This window comes from Schistocerca cancellata, chromosome 8, assembly GCF_023864275.1.
Source record: "Schistocerca cancellata isolate TAMUIC-IGC-003103 chromosome 8, iqSchCanc2.1, whole genome shotgun sequence".
NCBI lineage: Eukaryota > Metazoa > Arthropoda > Insecta > Orthoptera > Acrididae > Schistocerca > Schistocerca cancellata.
In genome coordinates this window covers 82,461,734-82,484,995 of record NC_064633.1, presented here as the reverse complement: position 1 = coordinate 82,484,995, position 23,262 = coordinate 82,461,734, and the positions used below count along the sequence as shown (strand labels likewise).

General features: G+C 41.3%; 1 protein-coding gene across 1 annotated transcript in view; it reads right to left on the bottom strand.

The window, feature by feature from the left end:
• Positions 1–16,966, bottom strand: part of LOC126095126 (myrosinase 1-like) — a 242,830-nt gene extending 225,864 nt beyond the window's left edge. The window contains exons 1-2 of the mRNA XM_049909834.1: positions 16,740–16,966; positions 9,883–10,085 (exon numbers count right to left, since the gene is read on the bottom strand). Coding sequence (XP_049765791.1) covers positions 9,883–10,084 — 202 coding nt within the window. The 5' untranslated portion in view covers position 10,085; positions 16,740–16,966. The remainder of the gene's footprint in view (positions 1–9,882; positions 10,086–16,739) is intronic.
• Positions 16,967–23,262: the final 6,296 nt, after the last annotated feature.

Sequence of the window (23,262 nt, the reverse complement as noted above, 5' to 3'; positions counted from 1 at the left end):
AAGAACGGCTGCTTAGGAATTTCCAAGAGCTGAGGGAAGAATGCCAAAGGGAGCACCAGCAGGTATTCTCGAGGGTCCAAGAGGCAGAAACGCATTGTCCCACGTCCGTTAGCAACACAATAGCGGACAACAGTTTAGCGATCCACGCGTTGGAACAGCAAGTAGAACAATTGAAGCAGACTGGGGCGGAGGACAAGAGACAAATTGATGATAAGATTGCGGCATTAGTGGACATTGTAGGCACGATGAAGCTGACGGAAAGCGAGAACAATACTACACCGGTAGTGGCCGCAGAGACGGAAGAAGTGCGTTCGCTTCTGAGATTTCAGAAGGGACAGTTCGAAGTGAACAGGCAAAACAGAGCTGTAACAGGCGAATTACAAGAACGCGTGGCGCATCTGGAAAACCGCATGGCGTGTGATTCCAAACTCGCCAATAGCATTAAAAACAGCCGTACGAACAGTGCAGAGAGGGACTCCGGCCACGAGGGAGATTTTGATGACAGGGAAGAATGTAATTTGAGGGGCAGACATGAGAATAATAGAAACATTCAAGGGCCTCGCCAGGAGGAAATGCGGGGATTTGATTTCAAACATTTCCTTACGGTGAGAAAGTTTGAGATATTCCGAAATTCGCAAAAAGGAATACATCCACGAGCATGGCTCGAGCAATTTGAGTTCTGTCTTCCTCCCGACTGGGCAAGTTCACATAAGATAGAATATATGTGTGGCTATTTGGAAGGCGAAACGGCGATTTGCATGAGGTCGGCAGCGCGTCACTGCAACTCCACTCGGGAGTTTCGACAAGCCTTTCTGTCCGCCTATTGGTCGGAAGCGGCACAAGATAGGGTCAAACATGGCATAATTATGCTGCCAAATTTGAACCAGTCTGGTTTCGGCAGCCCTGCACGCCTATTCGACCACATGCTGCAGGCAAATCAATTCCTATACGACCCATACGGGCCTGCGGAACTAATTAGGATATGCATCACCAAATTGCCGACGCACTTGCGGCACATCATTCTTGCGGGACAATGCAAAGAGGACGTGGAAACGTTTAAGACGCTTCTCCAAGAGTTGGAATACAATACAGGAGAATGCCCGCCTAATCAGGCACAAAGTTATTACGGGGCACAGCAGCGCGACCGCAGTCGTGGCCGTATTACTAATCAACGGCGTGACTGGTCGTCGCGACGCGAACGGAACAATAATCGAGACCGGCCGTATAGAAACTGGGGTGACAGTCGCGAACACAGGTGGAACAACAGAAATGATCGAGGACGTGGACAAGATCGTGAACGCTACAGGTACGGCAACCAGAATCGATACGATGAATACGGTGGGAATAGGACTGTAGATGGAGCACCTCATGATGTCGAAATTCGGCCGGCCAACCCTAGAAATAATCCGGCAAATGGAAATGAACAAAACCGGCAATGACAAACGATCAGCGCAGAAGGCGCCCAATCGGAACAAATGAGCGACATGGCAAATGAGTAGAAAGGACAGTGAGAAGTAGAGAGGACGGTGAGGAGAAAGAATTGATTAGTTTAAATTTGTGACGTATGCATTTTGAATAATATGTTAGTAAAAATAATGATAAAGCTGTTTCTATGTGATTGATTGAAGTGACGTTTTTAGTTATTTTTCTTTCCTTGTGCAATTAGGATTTAGGTTGGTTCAAATGTGAACATAAAAGGTTTCTTTGTGAACGAGTGAAATGTTGTTTATGTTTTTTGTGTGTAAATTGAAAAGAGCCGCTCCTGAGAGAAGCAATATCTGCGTTGAATTAATGCAAAACTCAGGGGAATATCCGATCTGTGGGTATTATGGGTCTGGCAAACCCAGGTCCCCAGCTGTTAGTAGCCTTGTTTCCGATTTTCTGCTTTCAGTGCTACTATCTATCTATTACTATTCTATATCTGTCAGTATAAATGAGGTTCTCTTACTATAGTATGCGTGCTGTATGAATATTTTAAGATAGGAGAACTCTGAGAAAGGAATGAGTAAGTTTGGAATCTTGAAAACAGGATGCGATAATACGATTGTTGAACCATTGGCTTCCAATATGCGATGATATGTTAATATTGATGATATATGTCTTTTTTGTTCTTTATAGCTGAGTACGTAAAGTGCTGTCTGTGGATTTCGTAAGTATATTGATTCCCTTCAAGGTGAAAGAAGAATTGTAGTTTGTGTAATTTACGTGGCTCTGAAATATTATTGTGGTAGTCAAATACGAGCAGCTTTTCAGCAAATGGAGAATGGAACGGAAATATGGATCCTTTTTGTAGTCTTGATTGATGTTGAGCCAAAGCCTAAAAAATTATTCTGCGTTAATACTTGTCCTAGAAAAGCGACGTTTATGTGTTTTGCTAATGCTGTGAGCATTACAGCTTACTGTTTTTGCTGGTGCGGGATGCACTGCAGCCTATATGATTTGTACTGAGGAAATTTCCCTCTTGAAGGTAGAGGATGATTAAATAATTTTGATTATGGGAACGAAGGAAAGCTTGGTTTAAGGTAATAAGGATAAAGCAAAACATTTGTCATTTAAACTACAGGAGGATTCGGATCTTTTGTGTCTGTTGTAAGTTCAATATGTTAAGATGATACTGTTTTACAGAATAGAGGTGACCACAATTTTTCCATTCATGAGAAATGAATCCAGAATAACCACCACAGGCGAAATAACTGATTTGGAAGCGAAAGGTAACGTAAAGAAGGAACGAAATCGCAGCAAAATGGGTAAGAAAATGTAATATAACCTGTATAATGCAAATATTTTTAACCTTCTCAGAGTCATCTGCGTGATTAATTGTTGTGATAACGTAATTTTAGGTGAAATTTTCTTACTGTTTTATGTGTGAATATATGAGTATGATAAATGTATAATTGCGAGTCTCTTTTCAGGTGTGCGAACTGGTATAAATGTTTTGGCGTGTAAATAACCATTGTTCTTTTTAATGTGTATGTTTAAGGAAAGTTCTCCATATTTATCATGTGACAAGACGTATGCCATGAGCGTCAAGTAGAGGACGAATTAGAACAATGTTGTAGTGGTATATACACGGTGTTGAAATAGCATTGAAGTAGCTTATTGGCTTAACTAGTAGTGGATAGAAGTAGAATATTGAGTAATGCATGTTTATGGGTAGTTAGTTTGTAGAATAGACAACAGGTGTGCATGTATGTGTGTGTAAATAACATGTGAACCCTATGCTGTCCTGACCTATACTTGCACAAGGCATAATCCTATTCATTTTAGTGAATTAATAAATAGCATTTGATTTATTAAAACGTAAGTGAACCACATTAGTGATGTGGATTTAAATATTATATTGTCAGTTCATTTAAATTTTTATTTTTATACTTGTCAAGTCATTTAAATTTTATTTTATATTGTTGATTCATCTAATTTTTTTATAAAAAAAAATATTAAGTCTCACTTTGTTCTTAAAAATTGTGAAAGACAATACTAAGTGGTATTATGTATGACATTGTGTAATCACATAAGGATGATGAAAAATTTCTGTGAATGCAGTTGAGAACGTGAAAGCGAACCGGCAAAACTCTTAAGAGACAGCGGGAGCAGCCGGACTAGTTGTAAACTGGCGGGTTTCCCAGCAGGACACGCTGTCAGCCACGCCACTTTGGGAGCGCGGCCGACAACAAAAGAAGGTACGCGGCAAACACTTTCCCTTGTACCTGGAGCTAATGGGCGGCCGCCCCGGGCGATCCTTCCTCGAGGCGATGACCTGAGATGGGCGAGCAGTCCACCGCGCGAAAATCCATCTGCTGGCAACGCACCACACGCACGCGACCGTGACGAGACGGCCGCGGTGAAACAACACAAGGGGCGTGGAGCCTTTTGACAGGTACTGCCCAGAGAAACTTGCAGACGTCAACGACGCCTATCGACATTTCCTGATGGATGCCTACTGTCAAGCGACAGTAAATCATGGTTCGATGTTCTCTGGTCGCTAAGGGTGGCACAAAAGAAGAGCCATTAAGTGTCATCCTTGCCCAGGAATATCAAACTGGCGAGCCAATTGAGGATAACCCAAGAATGTAACAACACAAAGGGCGTGGAGCCTTTTGACACATACTGTCCAGAGTAACTGGCAGACTTCAATGACGCCTATCAACATCTCCTGACGGATGCCCACTGTCAAGCGACAGTAAATCATGGTTCGATGTTCTCTGGTCGCTAAGGGCGGCACAAAAGAAGAGCCATTAAGTGTCATCCTTGCCCAGGAATATCAACCTGGCGTGTCAAACGAGGATACCGCACGAATTTGACAACACAAACATGGAACCAAATCGAGATGACGTGACACGGGAGAAACTTCATGAGAGGGCAGAGACAGCGGGATCGCACACAACAGATGGACAAAAAAAAAATCCCTACTGACAGCTGCGGCGACGAACCCCCCCTCTTTCCCCTATATTGTGCCTCGGAACAGTGGAAGTACTGAGTGTGTCAGTGAACAGTGATTATACGGTTCTTAGTCCAGCGGATATACGTGTGTTTCTGTCAGAGAAACTCTGACTCGTGTGTTTTGCAGGAGTTCGATTTATTGGTGTTTATTAGACTGACTCTTGTATTTTGCAGGTGTTCTATTTATCTTTTTTAGACTTTGACTCTTGTATTTTGCAGGTGTTTTTTATAGGTGTTTTTTTGTTTTAGATGTTGACTATTGTTCTGTTTTATTTATCAATGTTTGTTTTTGTGTGATGTATTAGATTTGTGATATTTTGTTTCGTAAATTCATTGCTGCGGCATTGCTTCCTTTATCAGTCAGATAGATTTTTATTCTCATTGAACTGTGATCGATTAGCCTTTGCATGGGGCATATTTACTGTGAGGAACCCCTTAAGGGTAACAATCACATAATTATTGTAGTTTCAGTATAATGACACAGTGCTCATTGTTTGCTAGCTAATTGAAATATAGTAGAGTGATTAAATGAGTGCCACATAGTTATTTTAATTCTACAAATTATTAGTTTTATACGATATAGAATTTTTTTTGCGATAACCACTTTGTGAAACATGTTTTTTCTCTTATCATTTTGTTGCTTTTGCAGATTGTGCATTGTTATGTTCTGCTTTTTAATACCGATGTTATTTGATGTTCTTTTTTTAATTGCTGTGGCACCTTTGCTATTTTCATAAATTTTGCTTGTTAATAAACAGTCATAAATTTTCCTGTGATCAGTTGGCTCTTGCAATGAGCAAATACTGGTGAACTCCATAAGGGTAACAACCAGAAATTGTTTTCATATTAATGACACCATTGTTTTTACTTGCTGACCGAATTAGGTCTACACTACCTTTTAAATAGGTGTCACAGACTGTGTTCTTTTTCTTCTGTTTGAAATTGGTAGATTCTAAAGATGTGTTGAAATTATTGTGTTTTAGCAAGTAGCTGGTGTCCTTTTGCCTTTTCTTTTACACTTTTGGTTTAAGTAGGGTGTGAGAAGCCTGCTTGGGAATGTCCTAGCATCGCCAGAAAATTCCCTGCACAGTCTTTTCCCAGAGCGTTGGGGTTATGAAAGGTCTCTGTTGGATTCCTTTTATGTTTAATTTCTTAAATCTGTTGCCATTTATGGAATAAATTCCTCTTCTAAATGTACTGTGGCGTTTCTGACTATCTGGGAGGAGACTGAGCAGTGGAACGTGTTACTTTTACACATAAACAAGAACGATCTGTCACACTACTACACTTTAAAGCACAGTTTATATGTAATTCTTATATGTAATTCATGTCACACAGTCTCATACGGAACCTACATCCGCTTTCTTTTATATACTGTATATGATAAGATACTGTCATCCCCCTTCCCTTTTGTGTGAGAGGATGAATGAGCATATGTATTTCTAGTTGCATGCTTGAGGGTAGCAGACAAGGCCATCTGCTAGAGAACAGTAGGACCAACGTCGGAACAGGTAGCTACGCTTCCTAAAAGCAAAGAGGTTTCTATCCTTAGTATGGTTCTGTCCGTCCGTTGTCATGTTGGTATAGGAAGCTGCCCCTCTGGCCACTTCCGTTGGTCTTTGTGAGCCACCCTCAGGAAGCACGCTCGGCAGTAGGGCAGTTGCAGTGTGGCCGTGGCGAGCGTCTGAAGTGGTAAGATCTCCGGCTAAGCGCGTGTCTGTTAAGTCCGTAGGACAATGGATTTCTTAAGTTCAGCCTAACTGAAAATTTAATCACCTTTATTTCGGGTTTAGGTCTAAAATATCCGATGTTATATTAAATTGCAGCACAGTATAATTCTCGTGTGAAGTTCAGATTATTTTCCGGTAGTTGCTTTGTTACTACTTTGTGAGTAAAGTGGAACCACGTGTTGATCAGTAACTCTAACTAAGATCAATCTTAAATGCGAATGCTTGTGTGATTATAACGTCTCGTCTTGACTATATTTTCAATATAGCAACTTTTCTTTATGTTCAGCCCACGTGGGGTGTACTTTGCGAGACCACTACCACGTGCTTATATAACTGTTTGACCCATCAGGTTAATAGTAAGACGTTAGCAACCAGTTCAAGGTTTTTCTTTTGTCAATTGCTTTTCGATCTAATTTATTTTAATTATCAAAATTATTGTGGAGTTGTACGCTCTGTGTAAACCAAGTTGACCACGTCAAGCATGTGGTGTAATCATCAAAGTAGCCCTCAGCTATTCTTTCTGCGAAGATTTCACAAAGAGTTAATATGAATTTAGTATACCAGTGTGTGGTAATTACATGACGGACAGGATTGTGGTATGAACGTGATTTCTTTGGGTAAAAACTGAATCAGTCGGTTGTGGTTAATTTCTTCTTGCTTATGTTTCAATGTTCTTCGTGTGTTATTTTATGAATGCAGTGTTGTAAGCAGTCTCCCAATCTTGGCTCCATATTTTATGTGTTCCGTGAGATTACAATCTCACATTTTTTCAATCGTAAATAAGGCACCAGCTCAGTTATAACTCACGTATAATATGCTGAAATTTCAATGAACAATCTTAAAATAAATTTCCAAATATAAACTGATTTCTTTCCTTTTATTTAAATTCTCCTTTTTATATATATATATATTACCGGTTTTGTATGACTATTAAAAGATTATCATTAATGTTAGTGTGCTTGGTAAACCTAGACTAAATATCTGATGAAACAGTTGCCCAGTAATCCACGGTTAACGTCCCCAGACAGATCACGGCTTTTAACCCACTTTCATTGTCAATTAGCACCGATTTCAGCATACCAAATTAAAGTTACAATATTACACCTCAGCTAAGAAAATTAGAGGTACAACATTACACACTTTACGTGCCACTGTCATTACCTCCCTTTCCTGTTCCTGTCGCGTATGGTTCGCGGGAAGAACGACTGCTGGAAAGCCTCCGTGTGCGCTCGAATCTCTCTAATTTTACATTCGTGATCTCCTCGGGAGGTATAAGTAGGGGGAAGCAGTATATTCGATACATCATCCAGAAACCCACCCTCTCGAAACCTGGACAGCAAGCTACACCGTGATGCAGAGCGCCTCTCTTGCAGAGTCTGCCACTTGAGTTTGCTAAACATCTCCGTAACGCTATCACGCTTATCAAATAACCCTGTGACGAAACGCGCCGCTCTTCTTTGGATCTTCTCTATGTCCTCCGTCAACCCGATCTGGTACGGATCCCACACTGATGAGCAATACTCAAGTATAAGTCGAACGAGTGTTTGTAAGCCACCTCCTTTGTTGATGGACTACATTTTCTAAGGGCTCTCCCAATGAATCTCAACCTGGTACCCGCCTTACCAACAATTAATTTTATATGATCATTCCACTTCAAATCGTTCCGCACGCGTACTCCCAGATATTTTAAAGAAGTAACTGCTACCAGTGTTTGTTCCGCTATCATATAATCATACAATAAAGGATCCTTCTTTCTATGTATTCGTAATACATTACATTTGTCTATGTTAAGGGTCAGTTGCCAATCCCTGCACCAAGTGTCTATCCGCTGCAGATCTTCCTGCATTTCGCTGCAATTTTCTATGCTGCAACTTCTCTGTATACCACAGCATCTTCTGCGAAAAGCCGCATGGAACTTCCGACACTATCTACTAGGTCAGTTGTATATATTGTGAAAAGCAATGGCCGGCCGGTGTGGCCGAGCGGTACTAGGCGCTTCAGTCTGGAACCGCGCGACCACTACGGTCGTTAGTTAGGTTTAAGTAGTTCTAAGTTCTAGGGGACTGATGACCTCCGATGTTAAGTCCCATATTGCTCAGAGCCATTTGAATCATTTGAACCATTTTGAAACGCAATAGTCCCATAACACTCCCCTGTGTCACGCCAGAGGTTACTTTAACGTCTGTAGACTTCTCTCCATTGAGAACAACATGCTGCTAAAAACTCTTCAATCCAGCCACACAGCTGGTCTGATATTCCGTAGGCTCTTACTTTGTTTATCAGGCGACAGTGCGGAACTGTATCAGACGCCTTCAGGAAGTCAAGGAAAATTGCATCTACCTGGTAGCCTGTATTTAATATTTTCGGGTCTCATGAACAAATAAAGCCAGTTGGGTCTCACAGGATCGCTGTTTCCGGAATCCATGTTGATTCCTTCAGAGTAGGTTCTCGGTTTCCAGAAACGGCATGATACGCGACCAAACAACATGTTCTAAAATTCTACAACAGATCGACGTCAGGGATATAGGTCTATAATTTTGCGCATCTGCTCGACGACCGTTCTTGAAGACTGGGGCTACCTGTGCTCTTTTCCAATCATTTGGAACCTTTCGTTCCTCTAGAGACTTGCGGTACACGGCTGTTAGAAGGGGGGGGCAAGTTCTTTCGTGTACTCTGTGTAGAATCGAATTGGTATCCCGTCAGGGTCCAGTGGACTTTCCTCTGTTGAGTGATTCCAGTTGCTTTTCTATTCCTCGGACACTTATTTCGATGTCAGTCATTTTTTCGTTTGTGCGAGAATTTAGAGAAGGAACTGCAGTGCGGTCTGCCTCTGTGTAACAGCTATGGAAAAAGGTGTTTAGTATTTCAGTTTTACGCGTGTCATCCTCTGTTTCAATGCCATCATCATCCAGAAGTGTCTGGATATGCTGTTTCGAGCCACATATTTAACGTAAGACCAGAACTTCCTAGGATTTTCTGTCAAGTCGGTACATAGAATTTTACTTTCGAATTCACTGAAAGCTTCACGCACAGCCCTCCTTACGCTAACTTCGACACCGTTTAGCTTCTGTTTGTCTGAGAGGTTTTTGTGGTGTCACCGCCAGACACCACACTTGCTAGGTGGTAGCTTAAATCGGCCGCGGTCCATTAGTACATGTCGGACCCGCGTGTCGCCACTGTCAGTACTTGCAGACCTAGCGCCACCACATGGCAGGTCTAGAGAGGCGGACTAGCACTCGCCCCAGTTGTACGACGACATTGCTAGCGACTAGACGTACGAAGCCTTACTCTCATTTGCTGAGAGACAGTTAGAATAGCCTTCAGCTAAGTTAATGGCTACGACCTAGCAAGGCGCCATATGTAACATTGCATGTATCTTAATGAGTCTCACTTGTATCATCAAGATTGCTGTATACCAAAGGATGCATAAAAGTTAAGTATTCAAGGAGCTGCATATTTTTCTCTATAGCATTCATCAAGTATCCTGTTCCAGAACTCACGCCAGCCGGCGTGTGTGTACGCGTGCCTATCGGTAACCTCACCCTGTGTCTAGACTGTCTTGTATAGACACAACAGTTTCGGCTGCGTTTATACTTGCAGTGAAGCTCTCTTTGCTTTCGTACGAGGTAGTGCAAGCTGTCGCACGCTTGCCGAACACGCGCAGCAGGTGAGTGAGTGGAATGGAGAGCGCGCGCGGCCGCAGCCGGCTCACCGTCGGCGTTCCAGGCGCCCTCGACCTGGACGGCGGAGGTTCCGGCGCCGAAGAGGAAGCCCTGGGGGAACTGGTAGAGGCTCGCCGGCGACCGCGGCTGGCCGGCCCTGGCGGCGCTCAAGGCGGACGCGCCGCGCTGCACCAGCGCCGCCACCAGCACGGCCGCAGCCAGCCGCCGCAGCAACCGCCGTACGCCCTCCATCCTGTCGGCAGGCCGCCGCCACTGTTATACACACTTCAAAAAAAAGTTCTACATCACCTCGGTTCCGAGAGTTCCCGAACCTGTACACACAATTGGAACAGAGATCAACATAAACATCATTTCCGACATTTTCATTGCTCGTGAAAACCACACATTGCATGTCGTACCACCATACAGCGAGACCTTCACAGGTGGTGGTCCAGATTTCTGTACACAGCGCTACATCTGATACCCAGTAGCACGTCCTCTTGCACTGATGCGTGCCTTTATTCGTCGTGGCATTCTACTTACAAGTTCATCGAGGCACTGTTGGTCCAGATTGTCCCACTCCTCAACGGCCATTAGATCCCTCAGAGTGGTCGGTGGGTCACAGACCTTTTCTTTGGTGTGCGTACTGTAAGACCTTCGGTACACACACCGTCAGATTACTTGACTTGTCGCTCTAACGAAGTAGGCGAGTGTCAGCAATATATCGTGTGGTCTTATAGTGGCGTGTTTATCTTCTGCCGTTATGTCAGACGATAGAAATGCCACTTGCACCCTTAGAGTAGCAGATTGACGGTGACCAACTTTAAACAGAACTTGATTAATTTTAACACTCATTTATTAAAATAATAACAAGCATAAACCTTACTTAACTTGATTCTGGATGCTATTTACAATTCACAATCTGAAGTTCCTTTGGTCTCGGTACGTTACTCTTATTCTCACATATCTCTGATACTTGACAAAGTGTCTATACATTTATCTTCGTGGCTATGTACGGGAATATGGTAATCTTATTAGGCACAGACTGAAACTTGACTATATACTGGTACAGACAAATGCAGACTGGTACAGACTGGTGCAACCAAATCCAGTCCGCCGCTCGTGGTCTCGCGGTAGCGTTCTCGCTTCCCGAGCACGGGGTCCCGGGTTCGATTCCCGGCGGGGTCAGGGATTTTCACCTGCCTCGAGATGACTGGGTGTTTGTGTTGTCCTCATCATTTCATCATCATCCAGGAAAGTGGCGAAATTGGACTGAGCAAAGGTTGGGAAATTGTACGGGCGCTGATAACCACGCAGTTGAGCGCCCCACAAACCAAATATCATCATCATCATCATCATCAACCAAATCCAGACTGACTAATCGGAGGTCTGCACACTCGTTATAATACCTCGCGTGTTCAGGTATCACTGCGCGAGTGTGATCCGCGAGGACAAAAGGTTCTACGTTAGCAGCAATCTCATTGGCTGCGTTACATATTAATATGCGGATCGGCGGAATCAGAATTTGGTCCGTCTCTAAGGCAGCGCCATCTCGTAGTGCGGAGACAGATGAGCGCTGCGCCTGCGCTATCGTGCTTAGCGGGGCGCGCTCTAGAGGGAAAGTTGTGTACGCGCTGACTACGCGGAACTATGTACACGAGATTTTCAATCTGTCTTAGGCATGTTCGATAGGGTTCATGTCCGGAGAACATGCTGAGCACTCTACTCGAGCGATGTCGTTATCCTGTAGGAAGTCATTCAAAAGGTGTCCACGATGGGGGCGCGAATTGTCTTTCATGTAGACGAATGCCTCGCCAATAAGCTGCCGATATAGTTGCACTATTGGTCGGAGGATGGTTGCACGTATCATACAGCCATTACGGCGCCTTCCATGACCACCAGCGGCCTCACATAATGCCACCCTAAAACAGGAGGGACCCTCCACCTACCTGCATTTGCTGGACAGTGTATCTAAGGCGTTCAGTCTGACCGGGTTGCCTCCAAACACGTCTCCGACGATTGTCTGGTTGAAGATTAGATTAGATTAGATTAATTATTCATTCCATAGACCCATAATAAAGGCAACCCTCCTGGGTGTGGAACATGTCAGATAAAGACATTACAAAAATGTAATTAGAAAAACCTGAGTTTCATTAATTTTAATGATCCTCAGTCAATAAACAGTAAAATTATGTACATTAATTAAATTTAAACTTTTAATATTTACAGGTTTAATATTTACATCTGCTTTCGTTAAATCCATCGTTTAGACATTTGCTAGTTTCTTGGCTATTACAACCATTGTCAAAAATTAAAGTAAATTATTCATTTCAGTGATCCTCAGTTAAGAACAGTCAGATTATGTACAAGATTTAAAATTAAACTTCCTCTATTTACAGACTCAAGACTTACATCTGCTTTCCATACATCCATCATTCACGCAGTAGGTAGTTACTTTGGCTGTTACAACCAATTATTGTCAAAAATTAAAGTATAATAAATTTTCATTAAAATGGTCTATTGCACTTGTCTAGAAACTCGTGGATGGAATAGAAGGAGTTGGCCACCAAAAATTATTTTAAATTATGTTTAAATTGTGCCTTGTCTGAAATTAAACTCTTAATGGTTGCTGGTAACTTATTGAAAATATGCGTTGCTGAATACTGGACTCCTTTCTGGGCAAGAGTAAGTGATTTTAAATCTTTATATATATTGTTCTTATTCCTAGTATTGATATTGTGTGCTAAGCAGTAAGTTGGAAAAAGAGATGTATTATTTACAACAAACTTCATTAGAGAATAAATATACTGACGCATTTGCGACACTCATCGGTGAAGAGAACGTGATGCAAATCGTTAGCGGCATGTTGTTGGGCCCATCTGTACTGCGCTGCATGGTGCCGTGGTTGTGAAGATGGGCCTCGTCATGGACGCCGGGCGTGAAGTTGCGCATCATGCAGCCTACTGCGCAGAGTTTGAGTCGTAACACGACGTCCTGTGGCTGCACGAAAAGCATTATTCAACATGGTGGCGTTGCTGTCAGGGTTCCTCCGAGCCATAATCCGTAGGTAGCAGTCATCCACTACAGTAGTAGCCCTTGGGTGGCAGGATGACGCAGTTTTTTTTTTTTTTCATGTGTGTAGATCAAAAGGGTACGAGGCCCGCCATCTGTGTTTGGCTTTACTTCGATACAAGGCAGTTACTGACCCTGAGGTATGCAGACGACACAGTATTATTCTGTCTGGGTTTCAAGGCGGCGTCAGCGCCCCAACAACGTGAATTTTGTCAATTTCGACCTGTTCACAGTGCAACGGTCCAGTAGCAACGTTTGCTTTATTTATCGCTAAAGTATTAATTTCAAACGTAATAAAAGTTCAAATAAACAATCATCTGCATCAGTCACTCCTAGGACGCATTTCGCGAGTTTATACTCTCACGTTGGGGTTAACAATGATATTGTGGCACATTTTTGGTAACTGGCTGTACCCAACTGCTAGTTGAGGTTTGAGTTTTCTACAAAAACGTATACCAGACACTTGTTAGCGTAATATGGCACTAAGACTATAATCTTTTTTGGAAATTCAGAAAGCACGCCACACAAACAGTGTCTTTCATTACAAAAGACAACTTGTGATCTTCATTCTCTTCAAAATGGTTCAAATGGCTCTGAGCACTATGGGATTTAACTTCTGAGATCATCAGTCCCCTAGAACCAAGAACTACTTAAACCTAACTAACCTAAGGACATCACACACATCCATGCCCGAAGCAGGATTCGAACCTGCGACCGTAGAGGTCGCACGGTTCCAGACTTTAGCGCCTAGAACCACTCGGCCATTACGGCCGACTTCATTCTCTGCATCCAGCGTCATAATGACAAACAGTATTCATCTTTTATGCTATGTTTAATTTTCAAAAAATACATGAGAAAATGTGTTATACAGCTGTAATTAAAATGCCTGTCTGAAGAATCATGTACAAGACGACTTCGATGAGAACGAAATATTATTCGTAGAGCACGCTTTAGTACACTGGAGAAAAGAGTAGTTTCAACGATTTGTAATTCCATAAGCCATGCAAACGGGGCATAACATGTTCGAGATTTACAGTGACAGTAAGTAGAAATTTAATTGAATTGTTTAACAAGTTCCAGAACGGGTCTGTTAGCGTTTTGTATATGTTCACTTAAAAGTGAAGATACTACCCTCCTTACGAACTCTTGTCGATTTGCTACAGCTGTGATTTACGTCGTGCCTTATGACATGCAGTAACAATTGTGCTTCAAGTTTGCGTAGAGAATTCACAGAAAAATCATTCATTAATAATTCTTCCAAAAACAGTTGTTACCATACACTCTAGTGCTGCCTATCTATCAGGATTCACTATAACAGTATCTACAAAGATAAGACTAACTGCTGGAACATTATATACACCCATGGATAACAATTTGTCTATTAATCCAACATTTTATTATTTTCGACTGTATATGTTTCAGTACGTTCTTCGTTATCTTCAATTGATTCCTATTTAAACATCTTGCAGGTGTTGAAAACTATTTCTAACGGTTTTTGTGTTTACAAAGCAAATAAGGTTTTTTTAAAATCCACCTGCTACAAAACATAATGTATTTTTTTCTTTTTTTCTCGTATTTACCCAAACTTTTTGGGCAACTTTGCGCCATCTTCTGTGAGTAGTGTTTTATTTCTGAAACTGTTTTAATTGTGAAGTTGGAGTCATGCAATCTGGCTTCCTTTTATGGCTTTTTAATAGCTTGACACAGTATGACATTTTTTTCGACGTATTACAAATCTTTCGTGTGTTTCCTCTGTTGCTTGTAAACTGTATAGTACACCGTTTTCCAAACAATTTTCACTTCAGTCTCATCTGGTACCACACGTTTTTATACACAGAAACAAGATTTCGGAAAACTTATTTGGCCATACTTATCGATCGATGCTGTATCGAAGGCATAAAAACAACTTAGCGTGCACAAATTCGTCTATAGAATTAATGTAGTTTCACAAATAAAACGATGTCCACTGAAAATCAGACATAGATGCCTCAAGTGAAAATCAGACATAGATGTGTCAGTATGTTTGGATAAAGAATTAAAAAAAAAAGAAATACATTGAGTTTTTCAAAAGGCGAAATTCAAAAGAACGCAAATGTTACTGTTCTACGTATAAAAAATATCTATTGTGTTACATTCGCAGTTATACTTTACAGCTCCTCGTGATTTTTCACCGCTGTCTGGACGATACTCGCATTATCTGTGGGCTATGGAGCGAATTACGTAGATCACAGTGAGTTACAGGGTAGAGCTGTGCAACACCGGCCGGCTTACAGTATCTGCCACGACTGTGATTTTCCTTTCCGCCTCCAAGTGGCAGAAGGGTACAGTGCGCAGAAGCAAGCTTGCGTACCCGTGTGTGCTGGAGACGGAGATCTTCCTCCTCTCTTCAGTGCTTTGTCTGTTCTGAGTGCTTGATTGTGTTGCTGTAGCTGTTAGTGCACGAGGATATTTTTGGGCCTGTGTTGAGCATTTCTTAGTGTTAATTTCGTTGCTACAATTCGGTTATCTATGTTTATAAGGAATGACATCTAACAAACTTTTAGTAACAATTTCTGAAAAGAGCGTTCAATATGACTAGATCATTCTGCATGTTCGTTGCGCGGTACCGGCTAGCTGACGGTCTTTCAATGTCTGCAAGAACGAATTTCAGTTTTTAAGTTATTTGTCTGAAATGCTGGAAAATGAGAAAAAAGTAAGCGGACAGTGTCACCTCGAGGGCGGTACCTGAGGCAACAAATAGATAAGAAAAAGATCGCCACCCAAGGGGTCTGAAAGGGATTAAAAGAATGCTGAACTAAAGTCGGATGGTCCAAAATTAAAATAAACGCACCGGGGTTGACCAGGAAAGCCAATTAAAAAGCGGCGGAAAAACCCCGAATTTACAGGAAATAATGGCTCAACAGAAGAGACTGAAGAGTGCGTTATGTGTTTGGAGTGATTTGAAGGGAGATGGCTGTTGTGTACCAAGTGTATAGACTGAGCACAAGTTTCATGTGTAGATCAGGATATACTTTGTATTTTATTTGCGATCCCTGTAAACAGTGACATAAACATTGGTGGACTGTGCTGAAATAGGAAAAATAAGTTCTCAAACGTATGTGTTCTGTTACTACTCGATAAGGTTTACTGCAGCGTATTATTAACAACCGATGTTGTTTTTCTTGTTGTGGTTTTCGCTCCGAAGATTGGTTTGATGCAACTCTCTAAGCTACTCTATCATGTGCAAGCCTCTTCATCTCCACGTAACTACTGCAACCTACAGCGTTTTCAATACGCTTACTGTATAAATTTCTTGGTCAACCTCTACGACTTTTACACCCCAGATTGTGAAACAAATTTTTTTTCTGTCCAATTCTATTCAGTACTTCTTCTACCCATCTTCTACCCATCTAATGTTCAGCATTCTTCTGTAGCACCACATTTCAAAAGATTCTATTCTCCCCATGTCTACACTGTTTACCGTCCATGTTTCATTTCCGTACATGGCTACACTCTATATAAATACTTTCAGAAAATACTTCCTGACACTTTCATCTGTATTTGGTGTCAACAAATTTCTTTTCTTCAGAAACTCTTTCCCCGTCATGGCCGGTAAACATTTTATATTCTCTCTAACCTTGGCCGACATCAGTTATTTTGCTGCCCAAATAGCAAAACCCATCTACTACACAATTGGAACAATTGCTCGATAAAGAGCGACAACATCCTAACAATGGTGAAGAAATGCACCTCCGGCGTTTTGTATTGGAATTGTTTAGCACTTTGTTAAATCACAATGTGAGCCAATTATTCGCTAAGACACTGACTCCACAAAGCTGTGTTGTTAATGACGTACCTTATGCGTAGTGAAATGATGTGCGTGTCGTTACAGGAGCGCCGCAGACCCGCCTGCAGGTGCGGTGTGCTGTGGTGTGGTGTAGCCTCCGGAGCTGAGCGGCCCGTCGCGGTGTGCAGACAGCGGCTGATTGCTCCGACGGCGGCGGTCGCGCTGCAAGGCGAGAGAGCCGCAAACCGGCACCTGTTACGTACCGGGGTGCTCGCACAACGTGCCTCGCCTTTACGTAACAGTCGGACGTGTCCGCCAGCCGTCACGCCCCTCCCAGGTTGCGGAAAGCCGGCGTGTAGATATCATCGATGGCTGCGAGACATAACAGGAGGGCGTGTCAGCTGTATCGTCATTGGCGGGGACGTAATTAGTTCTTCTTCATAATGGACGCTCGAATATAGCATTTTTCATTTTGGCTGCATTTACTTATCATTTGCCTTTCCACAACTTACTAGTTTCGACTTTCTAAACCATTATTGAGTGCTTAGCTCTAGATGCCCCATTTATATTAATCACCCCAAATAATTTTTTATCCATACGAAAATAAATTGTATCGAACAAATGTTTTTTCTCTCAGGAGGACATCAAGCAACATGACTGGCTTCCTTGTTTCTTTTTTCTTTACGAAGTCAGGAACAGCAGTACACCTTTTTTTAAAAGAGCACTCCTATTTTTCATTCGGTAACACATTCTCTCTCCTCGAGATCTCTTCAAAAACGTATCACAGTGTATCACCCATGTAGACATAACGTTATTAAAAACGTTAGACAAAATTTACTGTAACTCTTCTGTGTCAGCAAGTGAAGGAGTTATGTTATATCGTGTACCTCCACTGCGAATATGGGAGAGTGAAAGTCAGTTTTGAGATACGTTTCGGACCCAGTCTTGAGGATAGGAACTATATTACCGAATAAAAAATACATTTTGCTATTTAAAAAAGACGCACAGCTCTTCATATCTTCGTAACGAACAGTTACGAAAAGGAGAATCATGTTAGTTAACGACCCCTGGTAGCTAAACAACATTTGCTTGACACATTCTTTTATTTTTCTTCTGGGCACAAATTTGTTTCAAATTCTTAATATAAGCAGGGTAATGTACAGGGTGAACATTAATAAAACCAACAAACCATAGGGACGAATACCTGACTCGAAATGGAGGAGAAAAGGTCCTATCCACATGTGACCTGAAACGCATCTTTGCCACAGTAGATGAAGGCCCTGACGAATGCAAAGTTCCTCTGACCACTGCTGATAATCCTTGCACTCGTTGCAGGTGACTCAGGTAGCAGCGGCTGTCATGCAGGATACACATAATCATACGTTGGCTTACGTCATGTTGGCGGGTCACTCGCCTGCAGCTTGTACCAGGCTTCATCTCAATATCCTGCAGAACCCAGTCCTCCAAATCTGGCGTACGCACTTTCTTCTGTCCGAAAGGACTCGTGATCAAACAAACGCCCAAAAAGGACTTCAAATGTTGTGTCATGTGGATGATTTCTCTGAGGGTACTTGTTTTAGTTAAATAGTTTAACCGTGCTGTCTCTCGACCGCTACCATCTGCGTATACAAACGTTCCCGACACGAATACCGGACCATCGTACTTCTTACAGTACGCTGCGTCAATCACACCACCTGCAACACACAAGGAACATATCGCACATGGTCAGAAGAACTGTCATTCGTCGGCGCCATCTTCTGTGGCTACGATTCACTACCGGACACATGTTTATAGGACCTCTCTCCATCCATTTACAGTCATGAATCTCTCACTGCAGTTTGTCGGTTTTATGAATGTTCACCGTGTATACACAATGTGTAACGGGTATAAGTGCATATAATTTTATATGTGGTACCTTAAAATGTCCACACGTCGGTATGTTGGTTGTTTTGACGCAAAACACGTCACAAACTGCGACCTGACGTTTTTTGCATGGCCGTACCTAATCCACAGTATAGACTACCTACACTATATACAGCGTGGTCCATTGATCGTGACCGGCCCAAATATCTCACGAAACAAGCGTCATACGAAAAAACTACAAAGAACGAAACTTGTCTAGCTTGAAGGAGGAAACCAGATGGCGCTATGGTTGGCCCGCTAGATGGCGCTGCCATAGGTCAAACGGATATCAACTGCGTTTTTTTAAATAGGGACCACCATTTTTATTACATATTCGTGTAGTACGTAAAGAAATATGAATGTTTTAGTTGGACTACTTTTTTCCCTTTGTGATAGATGGCGCTGTAATAGTCACAAACGTATAAGTACGTGGTATCACGTAACATTCCGCCAGTGCGGACTGTATTTGCTTCGTGATAGATTACCCATGTTAAAATGGGTTTCTCATCAACATCGTTTCGTTGCAGATGACAAGCTACTGTAGTAATTAACGCAAAAGTGATCCAGAAAATTCATGCACACCAAATGTAAAGGTATTTACCAAAAGAAACGATCTGTCGTGTGAACTAAAAATGCACATAATTTTATAATCATTTAACAAAAATGTTCACAGTGCAGAATAAATAAAAACGAAAACCCACTAATGACGGCACAGTGGTGCCGAAACATGTTTGGCTTGCAATAATGTAACTGATGGAGTGCAAGTTAGCCAGATTATATTCGTCCAGTATTTCAGAATGAGAGCGCATACCTACTACCAAAACAAACTTTGCTCATAATTTCCAACATTTTGAAACTCTTAATCTTTTGGATTCTCCACAAAATAAAGAAAGGAAAACGCTTGTTGATTAGTACATTTTCGCTGTTCATGCAGTAAAACTTCACACCAGACATCACATTTTAATTTATGACTTCCTTACTGTTAATTGTATTCGCAACAAATTCTGTACACATACAGCCACACGTAGCATTGAATGTAGCTGCCAAATTATAACGCCGTACGACGTGTAGTTCAGGTAATATTATGTAAACACTGGGATCGATTCTTTGAAGAATCTGGGGTAGTAGGGTTTACTGGTTTCTTCTAACGTAAGGTGAGTTGTTCGTTTAAAATACCGCGTGTGATAAATTGTGAATGATATGTAATCACAACTTTTACATTTTGTGTAGCAGGTCCTTCGGCATGATAAGTACATGCTACGCAGTGACCAATACTTGTACTCGTATAAGTGAACTTACATGTAACTTTAAAACCTAAATCCACCTAAGGTAGCACGAGGAAGGTCCTTGACAAGCCCTGCCACAACGATTTTGCTTCCATGTCATCGCTTTCGAAAAGTGGAAAAAACGAGACATGATGGTGTTGTAGCAAAAACGGACACCGTAGGGAAACACCAGTAGTATCAAGATACAAAGACTAGAATATCACACCTCCCCGACGACAAGTCCGTTGTTGTTGTGGTCTTCTGTTAGAAGACTAGTTAGACGCCACTCAGTCATGTGTGAGCCTCTGCATTTCTGCGTAACTACTGCAACCTAATGCGAACACGAGTCAACGTTTTAAGAGTAAGTCAAAAGATGTGATATGGATTGAGGTATATGTAGAAAGAGATATTAATGGCAAATTAAATTTATTTCAGAGTCCATTTACAATACTTGGAAGTTTCTTTTTTAAAAAGTTGTTCAGAAGATTCGTTAAAAATAGACGAAAAAACAAATGAGTCGCGGATAATTGGAGGAATTAAAATCTCCTGTAACAGGAAGACGGAATTTTTTTACAAAGACCAGAACAAGTCAAGATCTGACATTACCTGCATACTACAAAAAATATTGTAATATTTTAAGGAAAGTCATTAAAACATCAAGAAATTTGTACATTCTGACAGAAATTAATAATGCTAATAATAAGATTAAAACTACATAGGTTGCTGTCAAACAGGAGACAAGACCGCCAGTCAGTGTACATGATGCCGTAAGCATTACACTAAATGACAGTATTCTGACTGATAATTCAAAAGCTGATGCAACCGTTAAAATAGGAATGTGGTTTAGATGAAGAAGCAACAGAATGTATTAAAAATGTCATTCGACAAAACTGTAAGCAACTGGAAGTAGCACCATCATCCTTCACTGATATTAATATAATTATAAAAATTATGATAAATAAAAGCTCATATGGTGTTGATGGATTTTCAAACAGAATTTTGAAACGTTTTTCCAGCTACATAAATAGTGTCCTGAGCGGTATACGTAATGGATCATTGGCACAGGGTATTTTTCCAGACAGGTTAAAAAGGTCATTTGTAAAGCTTTTCATAAGGAAGGTCACAAGACAGACTGAAATAGTTATCGTTCGGTATTCTTACTGCCACCCTTTTCCAAAATATTCGAGAAAGTATTCCAGAGTAGTCTCATACTTAGGTAGAAGCAATTTACTTGGTATATCACAATTTGGGTTTCAGAAGGGTTGCTTGACTGAAAATGCTATTTGTACATTCACTCATCAAAAAATAAAAGCCTTAAAAAGTAAAATTCACCAGATGGTTTTTTTTATAATCTTCCTAAGTCGATTGATCGAGTTATATGTAACTGAAGGCTTTACACACAGCTCATTTGAATCATAGTTAACAAACACAATGCGAAAAGTTGTGCTGAATAATTGGAACAGTATTGGGAAGGTAGAAAATTTTAGTGAAGGGTGAAATCACAAATGGAGTCCCACAGGTTTCAGTTTTCGTTCCACTCCTATTCCTTATGTATGTAAATGATCTTCCACTTAACAGTCAAGAAACGGAATCGGTATTTTTGCAGACAGTACATTACAGAGAAATCAACAGAAGACTGTAAACGATGTTTTCCAAAGAACTGTTAAATGGTTCACAAAAAAGTGGACTTTAATTAAATTTTGAAAAACATGGAATATTCAGTTCTGCACAACAAATAGTCATGCCAACAATTGTTGTAACACATGAGCGGGAGCCAATAAATGGGACAGAACTTGTGGGAAAAAATGACCTTTATATCCCATTACCAAAGCTGTCAGTTGCACAGAAAGGAGTTTAGTATGCAGAAACAAAAATTTTTCATCATTTGCCCAATAATGTAAAAGTCTGACAGGAAGCAATACAAATTTTAAATCTAACCTAGCATCATTTATCCTGGACAACTCCTTCTATTCTACATTCAAAAATTGGTGACCTGAAAAAAAAAAAAAACAGAAAGAAGAAGCTTGTATTCAAGTGCCGTTGCGTGAGTAGGACTAGAAAAATAGTGTGTCCAGTAATGTTAACACTCGTACATATCCTGTAAAGTGACTCACTCCACATTATTTAGATAAAAGAATCGTTAAATGACCTATGGAACATTGAACTCTTTAACAAACTAACTAACTCACTCCATTTGAACCTGCTTACTGTCACAAAAAATCGACAGCTTTGTTAATGAAAACATCTGGCATCAGTAGGTAAGCTATCAGAAAATGTAGTTAGGGAGGCTACGAAAGCAGTCTCACTAGTGGAAGGATCTGTTCTCTTTTTTTTCCCAGTCGATCGACGTGACACGGTGGTTGAGCGGCAGTAATCGTGTGGGGAAGGACTACGGTAAACAACCCTCCTTCGTTTCAGTGTCAGAGACAGTCGATATTACTGTTGTAGTGAAAGTAGCATCGTGATACTCTCAACTTCTAAGGCGATCAAGGTGAATTCCGAAAGCGATTTCCTTGAAAAGGATAATTCCTGGGCCGGCCGTGGTGGCCGAGCGGTTCTAGGCGCCACAGTCTGGAACCGTGAGACCGCTACGGTCGCAGGTTCGAATTCTGCCTCGGGCATGGCTGTGTGTGATGTCCTTAGGTTGGTTAGGTTTAAGTAGTTCTAAGTTCTCGGGGACTTATGACCTCAGAAGTTAAGTCCCATAGTGCTCAGAGCCATTTGAACAATTTTTGATAATTCCGGTTTCTTTCCCCATGCATATTGCACACCAGCCTGCGTTCCGTTCCCAACGTTGTCATCATCGAAGAGAACGACAAGCATTAAGCTTCTTTCCCTTCTCCCTTTTGTCTCAGCTTTTATTCCTACAGAATTTGATTCTGTGGCCAGTCAGAGAAAGAGCTGCCTTCTGCGCAATGAAGAAAAACGGGCCGCGTACAGTGAATGGAACGAAGAATGGAATGTCAAACGCTGCAAAGCTGAAAGATGCCAAATCTCACACTTATCAGGAAAATCAAAAAAGAGTGTGTCTCGTTTCGTACATACCTTATTTGCATACAAAAGACTAAGAAGTTATTCTGATACCACAGAATTATGTTGCTCTCAGTATTACTGCGAAGAGTGAAAAAAAAAGGAAATAAATAATTTCTCAACTACTTTTTAGGTACTACACCATAGAACTGACTAATTATAACAAGCAATAAGACGGTTTTTGTTTCAAGCGCCATCAATCCTGAACCAGTACGTTTTGTTGATAATACAAGTACAGAAATACGGCACTAACATTTTAACTAGTAGAACCGTAGTCAAGAAATCATATATGTTAAGATATTGCAAGGGAAAAACAAAATTAAATTCAACGAAAAAATTTCAGCGTTGACTTCTGTTCCTTATAAGTCTTATACAATTCCATTCTTGAATTCAGA